We start from the raw sequence: 24477 nt of genomic DNA on the forward strand, positions 1-24477 counted from the left end.
TAGTCCGTTTTTATTTAAAGTAAGCGGCTTTCACAATTTACCAATAATAGAAGTAGAAGATTCTTCTCCTGCCCTAGCTGACTGTATGCACTAAAATGTTACTTCATGCTTTTTATGTATTATATTATGATTATGTTACGGTATATATCAGATACGTACATATCAGATATGTCTAATACCATTAGTAACTTTAGACTCAAGAGAATACAAATAGATTAAGTAATATTTACAAACACCATTATCAGTAATATGTATATCCGTTTGCAGTATTTGCTTCAGTGTAATACTAGGTTGTCCAATAAGTTCGCTGGAGTACCATCTATTCGCTAGAAGTAGAACAAAAAATACTTCTCTCTATTATATTGGAAATTTTATAGATAAAGCAGCACTGGGTGCTTGCCGCATTCACTAATAATATAACAAAAATTCGATTATTATTTTAAGGATTAAAATGATTTGATCATCCTTTAATCACTATGAACGAGACTCATTTGCCCATCAATGTCCAGAACCCTGAACCAAAATAAGAGGACAAATCAAAATAAGAAATATTGTAAACGTGGTTCTTCGAGTTTGTATTCAGAAATCAGTGTTAAAATTGTCAGTTTTTTTGGAAGGCTAAGCATTTTTTTCGTATTAGCTACAAATAATAAACTCGTATTAGTTTTTCTTGTTTTTTTTTCGGCCAATTGAATACAAACATTCGTGAGAAATATCCAGTTTATAGAAGAAATAATGTAATGTGTAAGCAGTAATATGTTTGTAAGTGTTGTTGAAGTCAGTTTCCTTTTTCTAGATTTCTCTTGTCTCGTCTTTTCTCATGGGTCAAAAAATCCTTCCAACAACTAGTGATAGATTGTTGCAAAATAAATCCCTTATTTTTGTATGAAACTGAAGACTTTGCGCCGATAATACATTGCCATTTTGAAGATAATTCCATTATACCTCTCTCATAGAATCTTTTGGATAGTCAAGGTAGACAAGAATAAGAGTTAATCACTTGGTGCCAGGTCCGGACAATCAGATGGGTGCACGTAATCAAAACAGAGCTTGATTACCTGTTGTACTAATATGGTAGTACTGTAAAACTATTCACATTTTCAGTAGTCTGCTTTGCGTTTTCACCTTTGTTGAAAAAAAAACTATAACTTTTAGTATTATCTTTCTTGGCATCCATATTTGAAGTGAAGTCAGACAATATTGAGTCAGCTTTTAATAAAAGTGTCAAATAAGTTTTTTAGTACGAACTGTTAGCTTTCTAATGCTACATAATGTAAAACCATCTATTGGGAAAATAATAGATTACTTTTTAATGGATAGATCTGGTGTACACATAAAAATCCTTTCATTTTCCGAACTTAGTGTACATTCTTAGTGATCTAAAAATTATTAAGTTTTGTTTGTTTTGTTTAAAATTGTTCATAAGTTTCATCAAGTTTCTGTTGTAAACCATTTAGTTCAATTTAACTGTATTCTATTAATTATCTAATTTTCTATAAATAATTGCATGTCGTGACATTTTTTGTACCACAGAGAAATGGAAGTATTTAATTAATCCTGCGTGCGGTTGAGCACATTTCTTTTTCTATTACTTAACACGGTGGTCGTGATTATATAACAACTTAACTAATAATAAGTGAATGAAGCAAATTACAACACGTTTTTTTTCCGTTTTTCGTTGTAACAAACAACCTTATTCGATTTTTACGAGAAAATCCATATGTATATATTTATATTCGACCTTGAATTCTGATATTGAACTATCCCGCTGTATTTTTTCAGGTTTCTTAGGTAATCGTCATTAAAGATGAAATGGATAATCATGCAGAAAAGCACGATGTACTTGTACGGTGTTTATTCAAAGTTTTGGCGACATCATTATATAATGCATCAGTTAAATTAGCTTTCTATCGAGGTAATAGAAATGGGAAATGGTGATGCCTAGCGGGATTGTCGTGGGAAAAAGGAAAGTTGGAAATTCTAATTGAGTACTATTGTCGAGCTTATTTATTTACTTATGATTTTTTGTGTTTGTTGAACTTCATTTTCGCACCCATTGATATTTGTATCATCAATGAGTAACTGATCTGGCCAATATTTTATATACCACACCGTACCAAATTCTCCAACAATGGAACAAACGCGTGTAAAGTGATTCATTCATTATTAATTGGTATTCGGTAATGGTTAATGGTATGACGAAAGACGGTAAACATAATCGAACTTTCCTAATAGTTTAGATGATTTTTTTCTAAACCTTAAGAGTTATAGCCCGATAATGATCGATATCAGATAGTGAATCGATTGAACCGTAGTGAGCGGGCAACCAGCGTGACTCAGAGAACCGAAAGCAATTTTTCGATTTGTCGTATTACCGGGAATTTTGGCGTAACTTCGAATGTGGTTATGTTTTCGGACTGACAATGGCCAGTCGTTACGTAACTTTGGGTACGACTGATTCATTGGTACGTTTCTGCTTACTAGAAACTACTGTTTGTATCAGCTGCATGTCCTATTAAGTTGTAATGAAGTGATTTATGTATATAAAGTTATTTATTAAATTTATTTCTTCTCGTTTATGGTTTTAGACCAGAGTTGAACAGGACAGGACTGTGACTGTTTTAATAAAAATTTCATTAAACTATTTTCGAAATAATGACATATTTCGCATTTTGTTTATGATTCGAAAAAATATTATTAAGTAAAATACTTTCGTATGTTCTGATTTGTCTTAGTTTCGGAGCTTTTTGAAATAATATTACTCTGGTTTTTGTCCAAATAATGTTTTATTTTATACAAATATGATTTAAAATCTTAACATCATCATTATTTAGTATCAGTTTAGTTCATGATTATAAACCTAGTTGAAAATACTAGAATCATTATTCATATTAATTTAGAAATACGAATGCCGAATATTTTATAACTTTTAACACATATTTCGTCAATTAGCACTAATATTGACATTAGCTTTAAAAATTTAGTATTGTTGCAACTACATTTGTAAACCTATTGTTTTGCTACTACTTGGTATAGTGGCCATGTCTCCTTAGAGACCTGTTAAATATTTTCAAAATTTTTTAAATTTAGATTTAGTGATTTAGTTTTGAAGAACTGGTAAACACAAACCTGATGTGACGATGTGATTAAAACTGGTGAAAAACTAACCAAGAATGTTCTTTGTTGAGTAAGTGCTTTTAAGAGCAATTAACATGACATTTAATTGTTTGATTATTTATAGTTTGTATGAATTATATTTACAAATATCTGGTACCACCATTTGAGGTAAAATCTTAGATGTTATCACCTTTTTTATTTTTGTTGGTGATCATGTTATATTCGTTGATGAGATGTTAATGCTTCGGATATTCTTTACCATATAGTTCATATTGCACAGGAAAATACTACGTGCAACTGTAAATCTTAAAACTATCCAATGGAGATCGGTAATACAAGAGAAAAAAATGGTATCTATAGTTGAAATAATAAGCCGAATAGATCCACATTCAGGAGCTTCGCCCGGTTGTCCGCGAACAATCCGCTTGTCTATGATGGTGCATATGGAAGTAGCAAAATATTTCAATCGAGATTAATATCCGGCTTTTTCGAGCAGTTATTTTAACAGGTCTTCTGTATTTATCTGAAGCTTGGATATTGCGACAAAGTATATCAGATGTTTTTGTCTGATATCATGAGAAAATATTAAGTAAATTAAATATATTTAATAAAGAAATCAAAGATTAATAAATACTATGCGAAAGCAAAATGGTTACAATCGTTGGTCTAATGGTTTCTTAAGTTTCGGTATTCTTAAATTCTTGTACTCTGTGGCTAATGGTGTTTTAAGTAATTTAATTTTGTCTTTGATGGCGTTATACTTTGAATTTGCGATGCTTTTGTGGACACTTTGAGTAAATTCGGAGCTATTGGCAATCGAACTATTTTCTTTTCCTTGTAAAATGCCCCATTGATCTTAGGTTCTCTCTGGGCTAATCCATTAATTTTATTGCAGGTAGGGTAATATATCAGACTCTTAGATCAACTGTCAATTTTAACCTATACTCAAGTTTATAACATAAATACTTAATCATCCTTTAATCGTTATGTATGAGGCTCATTTGCCCATCAAAGTCCAGGACCCTGAACCAAAATAAGAGGAGAAATCAAAATAAGAAATATTATAAACGTGGTTCTTCGAGTTTAGCTCGGGTTGAAGCAAGTTTGTATTCAGTGTTGAAATTGTCAGTTTTTTGGGAGGCTAAAGCTTTTTTGCTTGGCTTTTTTGCGTATTAGCTACTGGTAGTATTAGTTTTTCTTGTTCTTTGTTTATGTAATCTGTTAATTCTTGTAATCTGTCACTAGTGGTGCGTTAAGTAATTTAATTTTGTCTTTGATGACATTATACTTCAGTATATTTTCGTCCTCAGTATATTTGCTTTTACCGATATTTTTCGTCAAATTTATGTAATATGTCGAAGAAACACTTAAGAAAGAAATCTGTGAGATGTCAAGGCGACTGTGCAACAGGTAGCGGGCAGCACGCGTCGCCAAACATTTCAGATATTCCGATCATATGATGCGGAGTGAAATTTTTCGGAGCAATTTCTGCATTTCTAGGTCAAGTTCTGTTTATATTAAGACGAAAACTGGTGCCATAGTGGTGAGACAGAAACGCACGCCAAAATCACTTTCGATTACGTTACGTCGTTATGGATTTCGAGCGCCAGTAACCCACTTCTCGCCTCGAGTTAGATAATTTACCTTCGTTATTTTTAATTGTCGATAATAAAGCGGACGCAGCAACAATGCTCCCCTGTCTCGAGATCTCTGCCAGGTTTTTAATTATCGGGGCCGCGGAGTTGAGGGTAAGAATAGGCGGACATTGACAGTTGCGAAACGCCGTCATTGTTTCTTTCTTATTTCTGTTCGATAAGGATTGCCATTTGGACAACCTTCAAAATTTTAGGCGTTCTTTTGTTCTGTTCTCGGACCTGCTCGTTCGTTTAGATAAATGTTCGATAAAAACCGATTTGAAATGGGCTCAGACTAGACGCGCCCAATGTTGGGCGACACCTGACGTCCTATCGGGACCGATCCAACAGTAGCGTGGTGCAACCGAACCATTACAACGAGCGATTGTCGTCTGGTGCCTATTTTTATTATTTAAAAAGCTTTTACTGTTTCATTGTTTTGACATGTTAAGACTCGAACAACAAAAATTTAATCTAATGATTTTTTAAATATTTTCATGTAGTTTGGTTATAATTGGTATTTATTTCATATATTTTAATTTGTCCTAGTAGCACAGCTAATATATTGTATTTTAAATTAATATAAAATGTACGTAGTTCTTTAAAATCTTCGAATATATGTTTTGTTGTATTTTTTTCGTGACGCTAATATAAACTATTTAGGTAAATTTAAATTAAAGATATTAGTTTTATTGCTTTTTGTATCAATTATTTTTACAATAATGTCAGTTATTACTGACTGTTACGTCGTTTATTTTAGAATAAAAAACAGCAAATATTTGTGGTGATTTTCAGTTGTAGCGAATTTTGATTACGGATGTACAAAATTCGATTTAAAATCAGATCGTATTTTTCCTTCTCATTTTATTCTTGTGAAAAAGAGATACTATGCTGTGTGATGCATTCGAACATGTAACCGAACCAGCCGGTAAAATTCGTCTGGTTGTCAAATGTCCACAAAGTTCTTCAACACAATAGTAATAATAATTAAAGATTATAAGCTGGCAAACGTTGTTTTGGCGCTTTCCTTGTTTTGATAAATTTCAAAATGCTGCTTAATATTTGTGATTATTCCGATTGAAAATGCCAAAGTCAATAAATAGTTTGAGTTCACTGTTATATATAAAATCTATAACTAAAAAATTCTTTATTTGAGTTTTGAATTAATAAAAATGCTGAATGAAGGCCAAAAAGAATTAATCATTGAATAGTATAACATTAACTAATATTATTCTGTGATATGATCAATGATATTCTGTGATATAAAGTTCAGTAATTTCAAGTAATGATTATTATTGTGTATTGTTTTTATTGTATTTGGATGATGATTCATTTTAAAGCTGTATTCTGGTCTATAAATTCGAAAAAATCATTTTTTTTTCATAGTCTCAAACCTTAACACTTTAAATTAATCTGTTCTTTTCAAAATTTCAAAATTTAGAATTTTTCAAAATTTAAATAATTGTCGGAGATATAAATGTTTTAGTGACGCGGTATTTTAATTTTAATTAAATTTTAAGTTAATATTATTAAAAAATTACTCATATTTGTAATACTATACTAGTTTGTTTAATACTATTAACTCATTATTTTAATATTTATGAATCTTCCACTTTTCAAAATAACATTTTTAAAAGTACGGTTTTAAAAATTAAAATTGACCGCAGATTATTTGAAATTTTAAAACAGGGTAAGAAATTATATTCAATAAGCTCTAATACAGTGTAGGAAGGAAGGAAGAAAGTAGGATTGCTTATTACTCACTTATCATACTTGCCTGGGAGTGATTAGTGATTTTTAGGCAGTATTTAAACACTATAAATTTTAAAAAATATTTAAAATAAAACACTGATAAATGAACGACATTTGTCACAACGTTACCTTTTCTTTTTTTTTATCTGTTTAAACTGAGAAGGAAAAAAAAAGAAACGTAAATATAAATACATTTATTGGAAGATAAGACATTAACCGGTAGATACCTTTATTTGGACGACTTTATTAATAATGGTGGCATAGTTCAACAAGAATGGCAAACAATGGAAAACCAAAAGTATTTTCATATAGTTTAGCAGATGATCAAATACGTCTAGATATTTGCGTGCTATAGGAAAGATCAGAAAGGAGGCAAATTTATTCAAATCGATATAGATTTTGAAATGCTGAAGAAGTGCGAGAACTGATCGACTATTTGATTGCTGCCATACTAACTATATAATTTTCACACTGTAGAACTGTAGAAAATTGTAGGATATTATAGAAAATATTTTAATTATTATATATTGTGTCAGTTTTTCCCAAAATATACATTTTTAAAGTGAAAAAATGATCTGAATACATGCAAACATCTACTAAAAATGTAAGAGTTGCTCATTTAATATTATTAGATTTACCTTCAATTTTCAGAACAGACAAGTTCGTATTGTGTAACGTGTGATATTTTACCAACTTCCTATAACATATATTGTAATGATTTTTACGTAACAATTGCCGAGTATGTAATACACGGTCTAGGCGATGTTTATCTATATTCGAAATCCGCAAATATCCTCACAGAAACGAATGGTAAAACCGTTTCGATAAACAGTCATGCTTAAAATAGAAATGCAAATATTTACGACGCTGCGTGAAGAAAATTAAGGTAAACCCACGGCCGGGTATCAACCGCGAAACCATCACAAACATTTGTCTAGTTTCGGAAAATTCACGGCATTACGTACCTCCGGTAATAATTATTTCATAAAACTATAATCGCCGTTGAACAAATTCTGGTATGTGGTTAACAGCATTACATAAGATCGAAACGCGGCATTTGCATTAAGCGCTCGAGGTAGATCCCGTATCACAAAGACGTTTATGCAATGGAAAAATGGCATGGAATTGTTGCTGTAGCGAAATTAGATACAGGTCGTTTTTAGGCGATATTCTAGGTTTTAATGTGGTTTACTTAGTCAACTATCGCCGTTATTTATGAGCCATATTTCACATGTTGCGAGAATTAATGTCTGGGGATGTAATTTTACTGTACTATATCGTTAATAATTATTGTGTTCTTCAGTATAGAACTAGCGATTTTTTCAAACAGATTCAGTCTCATCATGTTATATTCAGATGCTTTTAAAAAGACTACAATTCAAAGTAGATTTAAAGGTAATGATATTGAAATTTGTTGCTTCATATATAACCTGACCTGTAACATACTAAATGGATATTAATATTTACTCCTTTGTTGTTTAGAAAAAATGGTTAATGGTTGCAAGGTCCTTAATAAAAATGAAGGTTATTAATTAAGGTTTAAATTTCTTATCCATCAACCATACTTATTATATTGTGTGGCGAATACTTTACTATCTTGATATGAAGAAATTGCAGTTTAGTTTTACTCTGGGCAAAAATATTGAAACTTTACATATTTTAAATAAGACGATTTTTCGTGTCCCAAAATAATTGGTTGTACTTATGTATAACAAAAAACACCCAGATCTTTTGGTAGTGATAAATAAAGAAACAACTTGCTGCTTCAGTGATGATGAATGAAGTGATTTTTATGCAGGATTATCGTGATGATGAAAAATCTTTTGGCGAACCATCACCAAGAAAATCATTTAAAAGCGAAATATCTACTGTGAATTTGTTCGAGTTAAAATAGTGTAACTACTTTGATTTGGAATAATTAAATTAACATTGTAGTAAAACTGTCGAGATACTCCGAGAGACACTTTTTGCTTTTGCTTCGATATTGAAAGGTCTCTCGAAACTGTAATTTCGAAAATTAATTGTCAATAAATTAATTACATCGACTGGTGGGAAAAATTCCTATCTAGTGATGGACTGTATTTTTAATAATTATTTTCTTCCATTTCATTTTGAATAAACTACTTTCTCAGTTAAAAAAAAAATCGAAGCTTTATCATAAACCAACCCAAATATATTTTACTATTATCGTTGTCTTTTTTTATTACAATTATTTAAACATTATATCGCCATTAAACTGTTTTAGAATGTCGAGAGAAAGTAAACTGAATCAGGTTTTATTTATAAACATTCGAAACCATTAAGGTTACGCTACGCGCAGCCGAATTAAAATACGGTTCAAAAAGTTGCAGGAATTGTAGCAGCAGCAGCGTCTGGAACAAGTGGATTCGGTTTCTGACGTGGAGAACCTTGGATTAAGTCGATTGTTTCCTTTTTTTTTCAGTTACATTTAACGGGGTTTCTTTCTATTTATATTACTGCAGCATTTTTTAAGTAAACAAAAACTAAATGTAATTAATTGAATTTTGGTTCTGGCTAAGTAAACATAACTAATTATTTGGAATGGTTTTGGTTGATGATTTATACGATTTTTATCGAAAATTTGTAGTTTACCGGTGATTTTTGACCTTAATTAATTTGGATGCCAAGTTAAATTATTTCTACTACTATCTACGAAACTTAAGTAAATGTCTTCAAGTATAAAACAGAAAGAGTTGTAGCATTTCTAACAAGTATTCAATTATATTTCATTCACACGGATACAGACATTAATTCAGCTAGTTAAATAACAAGTAAACATTAATTTTAATGGCTTGTAGTATTTGTAACATAAATATTAACATATAGATTGATTTGAATGATGGTATTTCTTCATATTGCTGTAGGAGTTTAATTTTTTTTTCAGTACCTGTTATTTCAATTATTTTTATTGTTGATTATCGATATTTTTTGTATATAGTTTTCTTCAAATAAAGTATTTCTAAATAATAATTATTATTGATGATTATAGTGTTGTTGCAATTTTATTACAGATTATTGATTTTTTGTACATATTTTTCCTTTAATTAAAAAAGCAATAATACATTATTTATGAAATTCGTAAAGTATGTATAATAAGTTTTTCTAGTTTATTATAATTGATGATTATGGCGTTATAGTTACATTTATTTTTTCCAGTGTCTGTTATTTCAGAGATCATCCATTTTTTGTATATATTTTTCCTTTAAGTAAGAAAGCAATAATAAAGAATTTATAATATACGTAAAATATTTACAATAAATATTTCTAGATATTGATGTTATTGGTGATTAGTTGTTACTTTTTGTATGCTTAATTTTTATGTATATTAATTTATTATTTATTAAATAAATATGTTTTAAATATTTTTATAATAATTTAACTATTTTTGTTGGCTGTCTGTTGTAAATAATGTGGTTTCGCGTTTTGAAATAAATAAAAATTAATGATTTATTGAATTTTATTTATTTTAAAATAAATCGGAGACGGATCCTCTGGGGTTTAACTTACGTTATCTGGGACAAAGCTCTGATTATCCATCTTCGGCGATTCGTCGGCTAATTTCTATCGGCGGTTAAAATCAGATAATCGATCGTTCTTTCTTCCTCTGTTCGAAGGTGGTTCTCTTCAATTTTGCCGATTTAATCCTCAGATATCATCCACAACACACCACTCTCTGCGACTCCCTGGTGCACGCGTTCGTTAACGTTTACAACGCTCTGGCGCTCGTTCGGCGCGAAAGCTGCTGCCGTTACTAAGTCCGCCGAGTACGGGGTACCGCTTAAATAACTTCGTGCACCGGAGGACGTGCAGATGCAGCAACGGGCACGTGGACCGACCGGTCGAGGCTCCGGGTTCGGTACCGCCATCTGCGGGGATTTCGCTGGCGGTGCGCGTTGCGTGGGTCCCGGTAAAATCGCGATTTTCCAGCAGGAACCGGATTGTTTTTTTTTCAGTTATTAATTATGGATGGAGATAGTCATAGCTATTTAGCATAAAAATAAAACTAATCTAGCAACATAATTAATTCCTTTCAATATGATCATTAATGATGTTTTATACAAATATTTTTAATTCAATCTATTCAAAGTACTATTGGGTGCTTGCGTGTATTTTTATCAGCGATATCTATTGGTAAAAATGCGAAGTATCAATGTAAAAAAACTCCATGGTTTATGTATAAAATAACACTTTTCAATTTGCAAAATTCTGCTACTAGGGCTCATCAGACACAAACAATTTAAAGACTTATAATGATTCTGCGCCGTCATCCCAATTTTTAATTTTGATTTCAACGATTGAAAAGTAACGATTTTGATATCAGTTACAGATAATTAATGATTAAGGGGTGCTAACAAATTTGGCGAGAATAAATTAAACTTATTGTACGAAAACTTTGAAAGGTTCAAATAGTTAAGGAACTTTCAGGTAGCTTAGTAGTTGGTCAATATGTTCCAGACATTTATGTACCGTAGGAAAGATCCATGGAAAGAGAAAATGAAAATAGCTGAAATTAAAGGAAAAAAAGGGAAAATGGGTACTACACAATTCATTGCTTGCCAGACAAAACAAGAGGTGTTTTCCGTAATGGATTGTGACTGCTGATGAAAAGCGGATATACCATTTCAAGCGCAAAAGGTCATGATAGGTCGCGATAGGATCGGCAAGAGTATTACGAAAAAAAAAACCGGCTAAAACCGAATGATGCAGATGTGATATTGTAGATGTCTATCGATGTCAATCCAACGACGTATTATTGAAAAAGGATCCAAAAAGAAGGTTATCCTCTTACATGACAATGCTCGACCATAATTTGCAAAATTTGTGAAGGATATAGTGTTGCAGCGCCAATGAGTTTTGCCACATCCAGGGTATTTACCAGATATAGCACATTCTGATTACCACTTGTTCATATCGAGTAGCATGGCTTGGCTGGCACATGGTTTCGAAAGGCTTTCATCAGCATTCGGCACAGCAATGTTGCTAGAAAGGTGGAAAAAATTTTTTAGGAAATAATGTAAAATATAAACAGTATATTTAATTGTCATGTGCATTTTCGTGTTAATATATAGAATAGATTGACGAACCTTATACCCTTACATCTCATTCAATCTCATACCTGGACATCAATTTGGATTTATGACCAAACATTGAACAATTAATTCTCAGCTCATTCTCAGCTATATTATTAGACGTAGCGTATGTATTCGATAAAGTCTGGCGTAAGGAACTCGGATGTGAACTCCATAAAATTTTACTGATGCAATACGTCGAACTTTTAAACTGCTATATATCATCCAGGAGTTAGAAAAGAATCTTAATCAACAATGAAACGAATGCAGGTTTACCAAAAGGCAGTGATTTGGGTCCTGTCCTGTTTGTTCTTCAGATATGGCAAATATAAGTCAACGAGAGTAAATAAGTGCTTATAGAATTCATCTACAATCAAACTGTTTATAGACCAATAAATATGTATATATTAATAATTATCCCATACAGCAAAAATGCTGAGTACCTTGAAAACCAAAGTCTGATGAGGCTCTGACGAATCCTGATGCAAAATTTCATAGGAAAGAACATATAAAAGAGAACAAAGAAAAAATTCGACATAAAATACAAAAAACTACATTGATAATCTTTAAGAACGTACGGAATTTAGTTATGAGAATGTCCTGCATGAAGTAATATCAACATAATACAATTATTTAGAATAAAGTCCTGAGAAGTACTGTGGATGGATCTAGATACTATAGGAACAATTACTTATACCGAGAGCCTCAGATTCTAACTATCATAGAGCAAATGAAGAGATTCACGACAAGAGATCAGGAAAAACTCCAGTCGCATCTACCTTCAAACACTCCGGACGCAGACTCAAGAGAACCAAACCGTGTGATTTTATGTAGTGAAGCGCATTAAATAGTAATAACACGGAAAGTGCTACTAATTCTTATTTTATTAGATGCTAAAAAGAGCCAATATGTCTTCCTAGATAAGTACCTATTTTAAGTTACTATATTAGTACCTTTAAAAAATATTTAAAATATTTCCCATAATTTTCTGCAACTTGTTGAGTCTTTTTCGTACTGGATTGTTTGTTTATGCTATCAGTATCAGCATGAATAAACAACAAATTAAACACTATTATTATATACGGCTATATTATAATTATACAAGTAATTCTTAATAATTTGTAAATAAATAATAGAAAAATAATATTTACTATAAAAAGCAATTTAAATAAACAAGTATGTTATATTTCTTAAAATAAGTAATAATAGTTGCATAACATGGAAACATTGTTGTGACATATTTTGAGTCATATATTTCTTTATAATTTAAGATTAGATTCGCTAAGGTCAGTAGAATTACACAAAAGTACACGATGTTATATATTGTTCAATATTATGATATTTAGTGTTTTATTGAATTCAGAAAAATATTTTGGAGAAAATTATTTTCGTTATATTTTGTTTTTTTATTTCCCAAAAACACAGCTCAAGCTCGTCGAGAATTGTGTGGTGTTCATACTAATTAATACATAAGCAAACGCTATTGTCAGAATTGCTTTGCTCATTTTCGGTCCGGAGATTTCGACGTTAATAAATGAACTTCACCCTAACTTGTTGGACCTTAACCTTTAATTAACTAATATGGTAAATTAACTTGTAATCTTGTTAACAGTTAATTCTTTTGTAAAATTCAAGTATTAAAGTAACTAGTCAGAAAAACACACGAACCAATTATTTGTTGAATCACATCTTGTTATGTTATGCAATATTATATTGTTATATCTGATTAATTATTTGTTGCTATTGTATAGTACTTCGATCTCTAATTTGTCTATCTCTGGAAAATTATATTATCGGTATTATCGCACAGTTTGATGAAAATTATATCGCACCAAAGAAGTTATGATACGTGAAAAGAATTAAAAATCAGAAGGGGCTAAATCTCCCCAAAAACAAACTTTATTTAAAATTACCAAATTTGCTCTTTGTGGTTAGCCCAAACGTTTTTTGGTTTTCATATCAAAATTACTGATCAACGATAGCCTTAAAAAAGAAAATTACACACTTGTAAATGTGAGAATTTTAAGAGATTAAGACTATACTTCTTATATTATTTTATATTTGTTTGTTTCAGGTAAGTGTTACCGATTTTATTCCGTGAAACAATTGTTGACATGTTTTGGTAAGTATGCTTTTTTAGTCATAGTGAAGAAAGTAAATTAGGTATTGATCCTGTAATATTCTGTTTCTAATCAAAATATTAAATGTTTAGTTCAGTTATTAAATTATATTATTGTATGCATTAAGTGGCAAAGACACGTTTTTCTGAATCTGACACAATCTGAATATTTTATTTTCAGAACAATAAGTGCTGTATAATTTTAACACCTGGTTGAGTAACCTTTGTTCTACTAGCAAATTCGTCCACAGTTTGGTCTACAGTATCATCCATTTGAAGGTCTCGATGGATGCAGTATCAGCACTCATCAACGATGTTTTCTAGTGCTTTATTTCTGAAACGCGGCGTCAGTTGCATGTTGCTCTTGCTGGCACAATCCCGAAGTTAAATTCCATAACTCTAAGCGGATTTCAATGTTTATTTATATAGGAGCAATTTGTTATGTGTAAACTTGGATTTCCTCTCAAGTAGTTTCTTCTAATATATTTTCTTCAATTTAATATTAAGCTCTTCTCGTTTCTATTTGACATGCCCTTTTCAGCGGAATCTAGCGTCTAAGGTCAATCCCAGATACTTAGTTGAGTCAGCAAAAGGGATATGGATATTGTTTATTTTAATAAGTATTGCATCTATTTATTGGCAAATTTACATGTACAGACTTACTACTATGTGCTCATTCTATCAATGAGGGTTTGCACTTTCCCAGCAGCATCTTCATAATCCTTTCCTACGGCAATAACAGTAATGTCATCAGTAAAACTTGCTATTGTTTAATTTTCCCAATTTGGAATATCACTGGTATGTGCACTATGTATTACGGTACTTGTGGAACCCTTGCTCTGATTTATTTTAGTTCATAATAAACATCTTCTTGCTTAATTCTAAAATGTCTTTTTGATAATAAACACTGTAGAAGCTGTACATATTGTTGCGGTAGACTCAGGTTCAGTTCATAAAATAAGCCCTCGTATCACGCTTTGTCGAAAGACTAAGAAACATCGAAGACTAACAGTGGAACATATTTTTCCTTCTTCTAGTGAATTTTCAATAGAACTTGTGATTCTATGGGCTGAATGGTCGAGTATTTTTTCTCTAAATTCAAATATTAGTAGGGGATCAGATTCGTTTCTTCTATTATGGGTATTAATATCTTACGTATGTAACTGATGATGAAGAAAAGAGGATCTGCTAAGACAATGCCAAGCGTAAAAGTTATGAATTAGTTCAGGAGAACCATCCATATTACCACCGAAGCGCAATACAAGTATTCAGGGGATCAGAAATATGTAATGTATTACTGATAAAACCGAACGAAATTGTTACTGTGCGAAATTATCGACGTTACTTCAGGAAGTTGGACGACAACAATATCAAAAAGGACCAGCAATAACGCAATTTGCATGTCAAATTTGTGTACTCATGTTTCATCGCCGGTTCCAATGCGTTTCCAATTCTAGCAAGGCTTCAGCGACCATTATACCTAAACAATTTAAATATTTTTTTTATTTATAACATCTTTATTAGATACGCTTAGTACAATCTTAATTATTATTATTATTACAATTAATTTATTACTAGTTTTCCTATGTGCTTGGATTAATGAACAAGCAAGATGAGTGCGAGAAAATACATCAGTATGTATTCCTCAATTATAAAATTATAATTATTTATTAATTATTAACTTATAGCTATAGTTTACACTAATAATACACACTAAATGTTCACACAAGTTCGTATGGTTTTGTTCGTTTCAATCTCCTGACATCCTGTGCGCTGTCCAGCAGTTGTATTGCTTCCACATTAGAATGATATAGTAATCTTCTTTCGTGTTTCAAGGCGAAATCCTGCACAACTTCGCAAATCCATTTGATTTCCAGGTCATCGTGCAGTTCTTCATTGGTTACATAGCGATAGGCATTGGTAATCAATCGAAGAACCTTGTTTTGACAGCGCTGTATGACTAGTGGATTTGAATTTTTAGTGCAACCCCATATTTGCACCCCATAGGTCCAAATTGGCTTTATAATTGTATTATAGATCAGCCTCTTTGATTTTAGATCAAGTTGAGAGTATCTTCCGACTAACCAGTATAGTTGTTTTATTTTGGTTCTAATGTGTTTTGTCTAACGTGATGCTTCCAATTTAATCTACCGTCAAGATGGATTCCAAGGTATTTTGCTGATTCTGCTTGAGGAATCGGGCGTCCATTGAGTGATATAATTAAGTTTTTATTATTTCGCCTTAATGCAAAATTAATGTGGACAGATTTGGAGCTATTAAGTTGAAGTTTCCAATCTTTTGTCCATTTGTAGATTTTGTTGACTGCCACTTGCACTTTTTCTATTGCCCTAGGCAGAGAAATATCTTTATTTAAATATTGAGAATTAATTTGTGACACCGAAAGAGCAGTTAATATTTTTCTCAAACATAAATGATTATTTATATTTTGTTTTTTTTTACGATTTTATTGAACAGATGTTCCACATATAATTAGGAGTCATCAAAAAAAATGCCAGCTAGCGCCTTTATTATATCATTCGTTTAAGAGCTGTAAGTCATACGAGTGAAGTGGCCCCGCTAGGAATTAAATAGTGTAGAGAAACAATTACTGTTGACATTTCACAGCTTCTGGCCTAGTAGTACCCATGCATGGAATTATGGTATCTACTTCTTGTATTAACGTATCTTCCGGTAGCTATGTCAGCCTTTGAAAAGGATCAAATATTTTCGATCATAAACTAATTTAGAATGTTGTCTTCATTTAATGCGAGTAGATTGATTAGATATATTCGCGAGGTCAATGAATCAAGACAGTAGTCTCGTACGCGTAAAAAAATGGTTCAATATCGATCTGATGAAATACATAATCCATGAAGGATGATTTATTTATTAAATTAAGGTATTGGCTACCTGTTTTCGTCGATCTATTAGCGAAGTTGGCATCAATTAGAGTCAAGGGGTTTCCCGTATATTTTCTCTTAATTGGCATAGGGCAGTGGGTGGTCTCCGTAACTTTTTGTTACTGTTATTTTTATTTATTATATATAAAACCTGCGTAACGACTCCATTAACTAAAACTTCATTAGATCATCTTTTAATTTTACTAGGTATGCTATATTTTTATTGCAAATTTAAGCTCTGTTATTACTATTAATTTTTCTTTTTGAATATATTGATTTATGTGTTTAATAAAAAAATATATATTTACTAAAGCGTTAACTGATAATTTTCAAGAATAGTGTGAATAGAAGAATCTAAATAAGCGGCACTCAGATAAAGCTAGTTATGAGCATTACGGCGGGTGAGCTAAAGTGAAGCTAGTTTTTTTTTATTACTCTTCGTGAGCCCACAATCTGCCCTATTGGCAGTAAGTATTTCTTCTGTCTATATTATATATACATGGCATGTAGAAAATCACTTCATTAAGTAATCTTCTGTATAAAATATTATCTTAATTAATTAGTCTTATTCTAATGCTTATTCTAAAGTCTACATATGTCCAGTAATCAGATCAGGTGGTGTTAAACGTTTTAGTCTACGCACTTCACTATCACGTCGCATATTTAGCTGATTAGCGAGTACATTGGGATGCACTGACAATCTTTCGAAATGCTTCACACAAACACGTTGAATTACACTCGTTATAGGTTCTAGAGGAATATCGCGTTGTATCACTTTATTTGAAATATAGTACGGAGCATCAACAATGGCACGCAACACCTTATTTTGGGACCGTTGAATGATGGTTATTTAGATTTGCTAGCGGTACCCCATAGTTGAATTCCATATGTCCAAATGGGCTTGAGTATAGACTCATACACCAATACCTTGTTATCTAATGATAACTTGGATTTGCGCCCAATGAGCCAATACATTTGATATAGTTTTAGTCCCAGTTGTTTCCGTTTAGAGAGTATGTGCTTCTTCCAGGTTAGGCGTCGATGTAAATGCATACCAAGATATTTAACATGCTCTGCTTGAAGTGAAGCTAGTGAAAAAATTTTTTTAAGAAAATGTTTGCGTCTCCTTATTGCCAACTTGGATTTATCTGGATTGGACATACCGCTTAACATGGGCTCCTAACCACAGTCCTCGGTATTAAACCTATCGAATTGGCTTAGTGACCAACTTAGAGATCATCCCTGAAGCTATCCGATCATAATCAGCCTGATTACCGGCGCTACTGGAATAATTGTTCCTTATTAGATTTTATATTGTTGACTAGACAATCACTATTACAAATAGTCATAATCATACATAGACAATAGACATAAATAGTCAAGTACATCCATACCATCAAATAGTTTTTATACCTAGCTACCCAGTTAGAGCATTTTTCGTCCTTATTTTTTTAAATGTATAAGTTTTCGTGGAACTAATTTATAAAAGTGATTAGTAAGAGAGCATGTTGTAACAATATTTTTATAGAAGCTACATGGAAGTAAAGAAGATGCAGTATCCGATTGGCTCGTTTTGCGCATGCGCATTACGTTAATGTAATTCTTATCCTTTGCTTTAGTGAAGTTAAAATTATTAAAACACACATATAAAACATACATATTCCCTCACTTACTAACTTTAAAAAAGAAAAGAAAAAAATTATTAATGAATACCATTAACATGCAATTAATAATTTCATTTAAAACGAAGTAGAATTGCTATAATAATCTTTATATAAATTATATATCTAGTATTTGCTAATATTTGCAATTGTTTTATTTATATACCTTTATCTTTTATGTTCTGTGGATGGATTGGAATTTTTCTATGGAATGGAAAAATACCCCACAAATGTTTATTCTCGTATTTTAATATGTTAATTGCTATTTTCAAATAATATACTATATTAAATATACACAATACAATAAAACTTAAACAAAACTCAAAAACTAAAGATGTACAATAACCATAAGTACTAAATCAAAATTAAACATATACCTAATCATAGAAAAAAGCTAATTCATGACATAATTAAAAATTATCGCACAATAACTACTAGAGTTTTTTTAAATAAAGTAAATTCTTTATTTATTATTGAACTGAAATATTTTTTAACAAAAATCGAGACAGTAATCGAAATATTACCTATTATTGCCATAAAAACAGTCGTCAAAAGTATTTTACTATTTATCATTCATAATTTCAATCTTTTTACCCTGTTACATTAACAATCTTGAAAAATATCGTTCCAAAATGCTGCTATATTAATATACAGTATATTGTTATTTACAAGTGAATTACCAAAAAAATCATAAAATTATATATATTGAATATAAATCTATGTAAGCATAAATTGTGTACATTTTTGTGAAGGACCTAAAATAGTCACTAAAAGTACACAACTGAAACAGTCGATAGTAAATAGTAACAAAATCAGTTGCACCGAAAATAGCGACTGAAACAGTCACTCGTAAAAATTAGTAAGGTCAGTCGAACCAAAAATAGTGACTGAAACAGTCGATAGTAAAAAGTAGTCAATTATTAAATAGTTGAGTTGATTTCAGTTCGGTCAGTTGCCGACACTAATTAATATCATGGTTTCTAGTGATTATTAAAAAAATATAACGTGTAAGCATGTACATTTGATAAGAATATATAAGGAATGGGTATTGGTACTGTGCAGACACTATTGTACATATTTGGAGTATGAAAACTACATAGATAATACTATATTAAAAATTAATTTATAAGAGAAGAATCTATAGGTACATTGAAGGACTTTTAGAGACATACATCAATACTATGAGAATAATTGAATATTTCAATGCTGTTTTTGAAATTAGCCATATTTGACATCAACATGTTTCTTTTTGTCTGTTAATGTTTTCAGTACGTCAACTTTTACAAAGCTTTTATTTGCTTATTTATTTTATAAATTTATTATAAATTTCTTTTCAAGCTTCAATTCCACTGGTAGCCCTTAATTATTATTAATTGTAATTTTAGTGTAATAAATTGTTTTTCAAAGAGATACAATATCGTTATACTATTATAATAAAATATATTATCACTGTTGACAATATATTACAAGTGGATCTATCTGTTGTCAAGTGATGAAACATGTAGAATTTAAAACGCACTTTTATTTTAACATAAAGAAGTGAAACCTTTACTTTTAAACAATCTATTCATCACACCTGGCAGCTAGATTAAACATACTTATTTTTCGAATAACCAGGGCCATATCGCTTGCGCTATATCAGGTCCAAACATATTTTAAGTCCAAGATGCAAAGTCCTCGAATTGGCCGAATAAGCGAAATAACAATTTTCTATCATAATTATATAAAATAACGATGTAATGTTATATACTTTGGGTCACATATTTCTTTAGAATTTGAAGTATTGTTTGGTCACTAGAGGTCAATGTTGTTATAAGAAATTCACGTCCTTGTTCTTTAACGTTCGATTATCATTATAAATAGTATATTATTAATTGTTTAAAAATTGTATGTGAGGACTTATATAGATATATAGATGAGCAAAGTTCAGCAAGTCAACAATGATTGAATGTTACATTCAACATGAATGTTTGGCATCTTATTATCCGTCCTATTAATCCTGTCTTTGTTATAACTATTCCTATGTTTAAATATTCGCTTTCAGTGTAAATATATGATATGCCTTATCAACAATGTTTCGCAATATTTTAGACTGGAATGTCAAAATTACTTTAATGTGAGGCCTAGAAATTGCAGAATGACATTGACATTAATCGCTATCTTACTGCTAAGATCATTTGTTTTGTTTTAATGTTATGTAGAATTCCATGATAGTTAAAGTTAAAATGAGATTATAATAAGTTTATTGTTGATGTACTACTGTAAAACTACTGTGTCAAATTTTGTTGTTCCCTACAAAGTACTTCTGCTGAATCAAATAGTCGACAACGATGATGTGAGCATTATGCACAAAGCTATTTAACTTATTAAGCTGTTATTATGGGCCGAAAACTCTTGATGTTATCAGCATGATAACATGCTTTCTTACACGCCATTGGATCGTATATTTGGTTTTTATACCAACTGAACTAAACTGAAAAAAACCGCCCCGGTATAATCGTTTCATGTTGATGAGATGACTAAAATCGAATCTAAGAATTAACGTTATTGTTTCATGTACTGGAAAAACACTGGCACCTAACAAGGTATTACTTTAAAGAGAACGAAAAGTGTTGTGTTTAACTAGTAATATTACTTTAATTGTCCATCAAGTTATCGTGGTATTCAATTTATTTGTTTTCGAAGTATTGGTCACTGATATGGGAACGACTAATTTAGATCATCTGTTATGAAAATATTTTATGGTGTTTTTTTGTGTATTTTAATGATGTACGAATATCAATTACCCTCATTTACTTACCAATCAGGGTCTCTCACATACGGACATTATGATACAATATCATCTCTCAGCAAACTTCCAATTTCTCATGGTATGGCAATGTAACGTATTGCCATGCTGATAAAATCACAATTATTATTAATATTAAAATTATAATTATGACACGATTTCATTTTGTTTCATTAAACAGTTCTTTTCCGTTCTGAAACTTTTCATTAATTAAGTATAATTCGCCCGGATTTTTGAAAGAAAGCTGATAGCATAAAGGAACATTCTCAGCATCCAAACCTATTTGGCCTGGAATACCGCATGGCTGTGTTTTAGAATTAGTCATATATCTGCTGTACTCCGCCAACAACAAAACAATAGTATTAACAGTTATATACTACTACTTACACCAATAAAAATATAGCTTAATAACAGAAAATCAGTTTATACTTTTTTTTGAACAACTAAAAAACTATATATACTGTATAGTCGAAAGATACTCCCAACTTAATTTAAAATCAATAAGATAGATTTTTCAGTCCATACTAAAGCTTATACACTTCTGCAACTGCATGATAATCAAATGGATTTACGAAATTATCCTAGATTTCGTCTTAACCATGAAATAAGGTTACTGAATCCCACCAACGAAATACCACCATTGGGATAAAGGGATAAGCAAACGAAACCACAAGAACTTGTATAAAATATAGGAGTGTTATTATTAACGTCAGTTAATTTAAATATAGGAAATATGTACTGAAGTATTTATTCAAATGATTGATTGATTGATTCAAATACAAATGAAAAATAGTAATAAATTAATTTGTAATTAAGATTGTACTGAGCCTACATAATAAGAGATATCATAAAAATTAATTAAATTCAAGGGATTTTCCTTTTTTTTTTAATATGTACAGGGTAGTAGGTGGTACCTATTAACCGTTTTGGTTATACGGTTTAAAAGTACTGTTATGGCCCGACTGGCATACGTAAACAGATGTACGGTTCTTTTAAAACAATGTATATGTTCCGTGAAAAGACTGGCCCACCTAAATTATGTGACTCAACGCCACTTGGATTTATTTTCATGGGGTTATATATAGTTAAAAGTTTAGGCCAATAACTATCCCTGTAATTCGAGATGAAATAAAAAGCTTGATCAACGAAATTCAGTCACATTTATTTAGGTATATGTCTATATAGTAATAATGTTCATGTATTAATTTAACAATTGAGATTTTCTTAATTTCCTTTCCTAAGTAACAGTTGATATCTAAGGTCTCGGTGTAACTAATCTTTAGTATATGGGTGCATCTACAATGTGTATTTTATTAATGTAATTTTTCGCGGAATATTGCCATAATTGGATTCCATATTCTAGGTTCATATAGGTTTCAGAATTGGCTATACCACACCTGCTGGATATGTATAGATTTGATTTATAAGGTACTTGTCCAGTTATAATATTATGACCTGGTTTTTTTTGAGTTGATGTCAGATTTTTTGTTTACATTGACCGGTCACTTACATTCAAATTCACTTTCGTTGTGTTTGAAGGTAAATTTAAATAAAAAAGTACCAATTTAAAGTCATGAAGGTCTTTGATCGATATGCTACAGCATACATAACCCTGCCCTATGTAGTTTCTAATTCAATAAAAAATATTTTAGAAAATAATCTATGGAATTCAAATATTTCGAATTTATTATTCAAATATTTTATTACTCATATAACGTACACCTTAGAAATTTATAAATTATATATGTACTATTTATAAACTTAACTAGTAATTTAATATTGACTTATTGAGAAGATAGACAAGATTTATCTTTATGGTTTGAAGTATAAAAAACATAAATAAAAACATTAGTTTTAAATTCTTCGTTAAGTTTTCAAGACTTTTTGTATTAAACCGCACTCCTAACATTTTGCAGAATTGTCAAATAAAAATAATTGATTGCTAGAAAGGATAAATACAATGTAATAATGTTTTTGTCCTCTGACTAGTCGTAATTTAAACAATTGTTTAATAAAAACAGCCAGTTCGTTGGTAATTATTTAATGTTTTCATTAGTTTGTTTTGTTATTTATTTTTTATTATCAATCATTTGACGATGTTATTTTGTTGAGTACTTCGGTACTAAACGTTGCTAAAATGTTTCTTTTAATAACCAGACATTGAAATAATATTAATTATGTAAGATAACGTTAAAAATGTGGGTTTCAGTCGCTTTATACGAGGGTTGCTAAAATGCTTGTGGAAAACAGTGCACCACTAATTGCTAAATTGCCGAAAATGGTTGACCATTACTGAGCGCGAAATCAGGCATGCTCTGCCAATGGTCCATTAATTCAGTTTTAGCTAATTATTTGAACCGAAGTGTAAGTGATTGTGTGTACTTTTCAAGTTACTATAAACAACACAAATAACGCTCAAATCACACAATGTTCTGTAAAAGCTCATATTCTACAATCCTGAATTTCGAATGAAAACGTCTAACATTACATAGTACTGCAAAGGCCAGAAATATAAATAGCAACCATCTCGACTATAACTTCAAATGTGTTATAATTTTAGATAGAACTTCCTCAAATATATAACAATAGATTGTAACATCACTCACAGATCATTCATCACTCATGGATATTCTAAACTTGACATAGCAAGATGCCACGATCAATCAGTGAAACAGATCCAGAAATAATCAATAATACAACAGCACAAATCATTAGAAATTAGAAGATTCTACTCCGGTGTACTTCAAATTTATTTGCGAGAAAATTTAATACAATGATAATGAATTGCAAAAGTATACTGTATAATTAATTAAGTTGTTATTGTTAGATATTTTCCAGACATTGTTGAATATGTTTATAAATGATTTAGTAGTAATTGTTATTATAGCAAACATGCGATAAATATATTAATTAATGATGTTTTGATTGACACAGGTTATTTAAAATGTTATTTCAAAATCTCAATATATTTATTTCATCGAATTATGAATATTCTTTTATGGTTGTTTGATAAAGGATATACCTGACATGTCATGTTTAAAGCTTAAGAAAACATAAAGTCATGTCGGATTTAACCAGAATTTCTCCGAATTATTATTTGATCGTTGTGACGAACTGTTGAAATGAACAAGCTGTCTGCTTTGGGGTGGTCCTAGTTCGTTATTCTGTAGTCTAAAGATCATTAAAACATTAGGACTTTAAGTTTAGTACAATTGATAATTTGAATATAATATTAAGATAAAACAAATATTAAATTAAAAACCGCCGTTATTTTTGTCCGTGTCTTTATGTTCACCATCTGTCAGGTGCAGATATATTAGGATAAGACTAAGATCAGATAAACTTATTGTAGAAAGAAGAAATCAGTATCAACACACCAGTTTTAGTTTATCAACATACATTCAACAATGGATCGA

At 30.7% G+C, this 24477-nt stretch overlaps 2 protein-coding genes across 2 annotated transcripts in view; one reads left to right on the plus strand and one right to left on the minus strand.

Moving 5' to 3' along the window:
• The window catches only part of LOC143202340 (uncharacterized), a 32596-nt gene extending 22398 nt beyond the window's left edge, over window positions 1-10198 (minus strand). The window contains exon 1 of the mRNA XM_076413805.1: window positions 10032-10198. Within this exon, the coding sequence (XP_076269920.1) occupies window positions 10032-10061 (30 nt within the window). The 5' untranslated portion in view covers window positions 10062-10198. The remainder of the gene's footprint in view (window positions 1-10031) is intronic.
• The window catches only part of nudC (nuclear distribution C, dynein complex regulator), a 300536-nt gene that overhangs the window by 24125 nt on the left and 251934 nt on the right, over window positions 1-24477 (plus strand). The gene's annotated exons all lie outside the window — the stretch shown is intronic.

This window comes from Rhynchophorus ferrugineus, unplaced genomic scaffold (genome assembly GCF_030347505.1).
Source record: "Rhynchophorus ferrugineus isolate W39M unplaced genomic scaffold, kcgeb_rfMv2 rfM9, whole genome shotgun sequence".
In the NCBI taxonomy this organism is placed as follows: Eukaryota; Metazoa; Arthropoda; class Insecta; order Coleoptera; family Curculionidae; genus Rhynchophorus; species Rhynchophorus ferrugineus.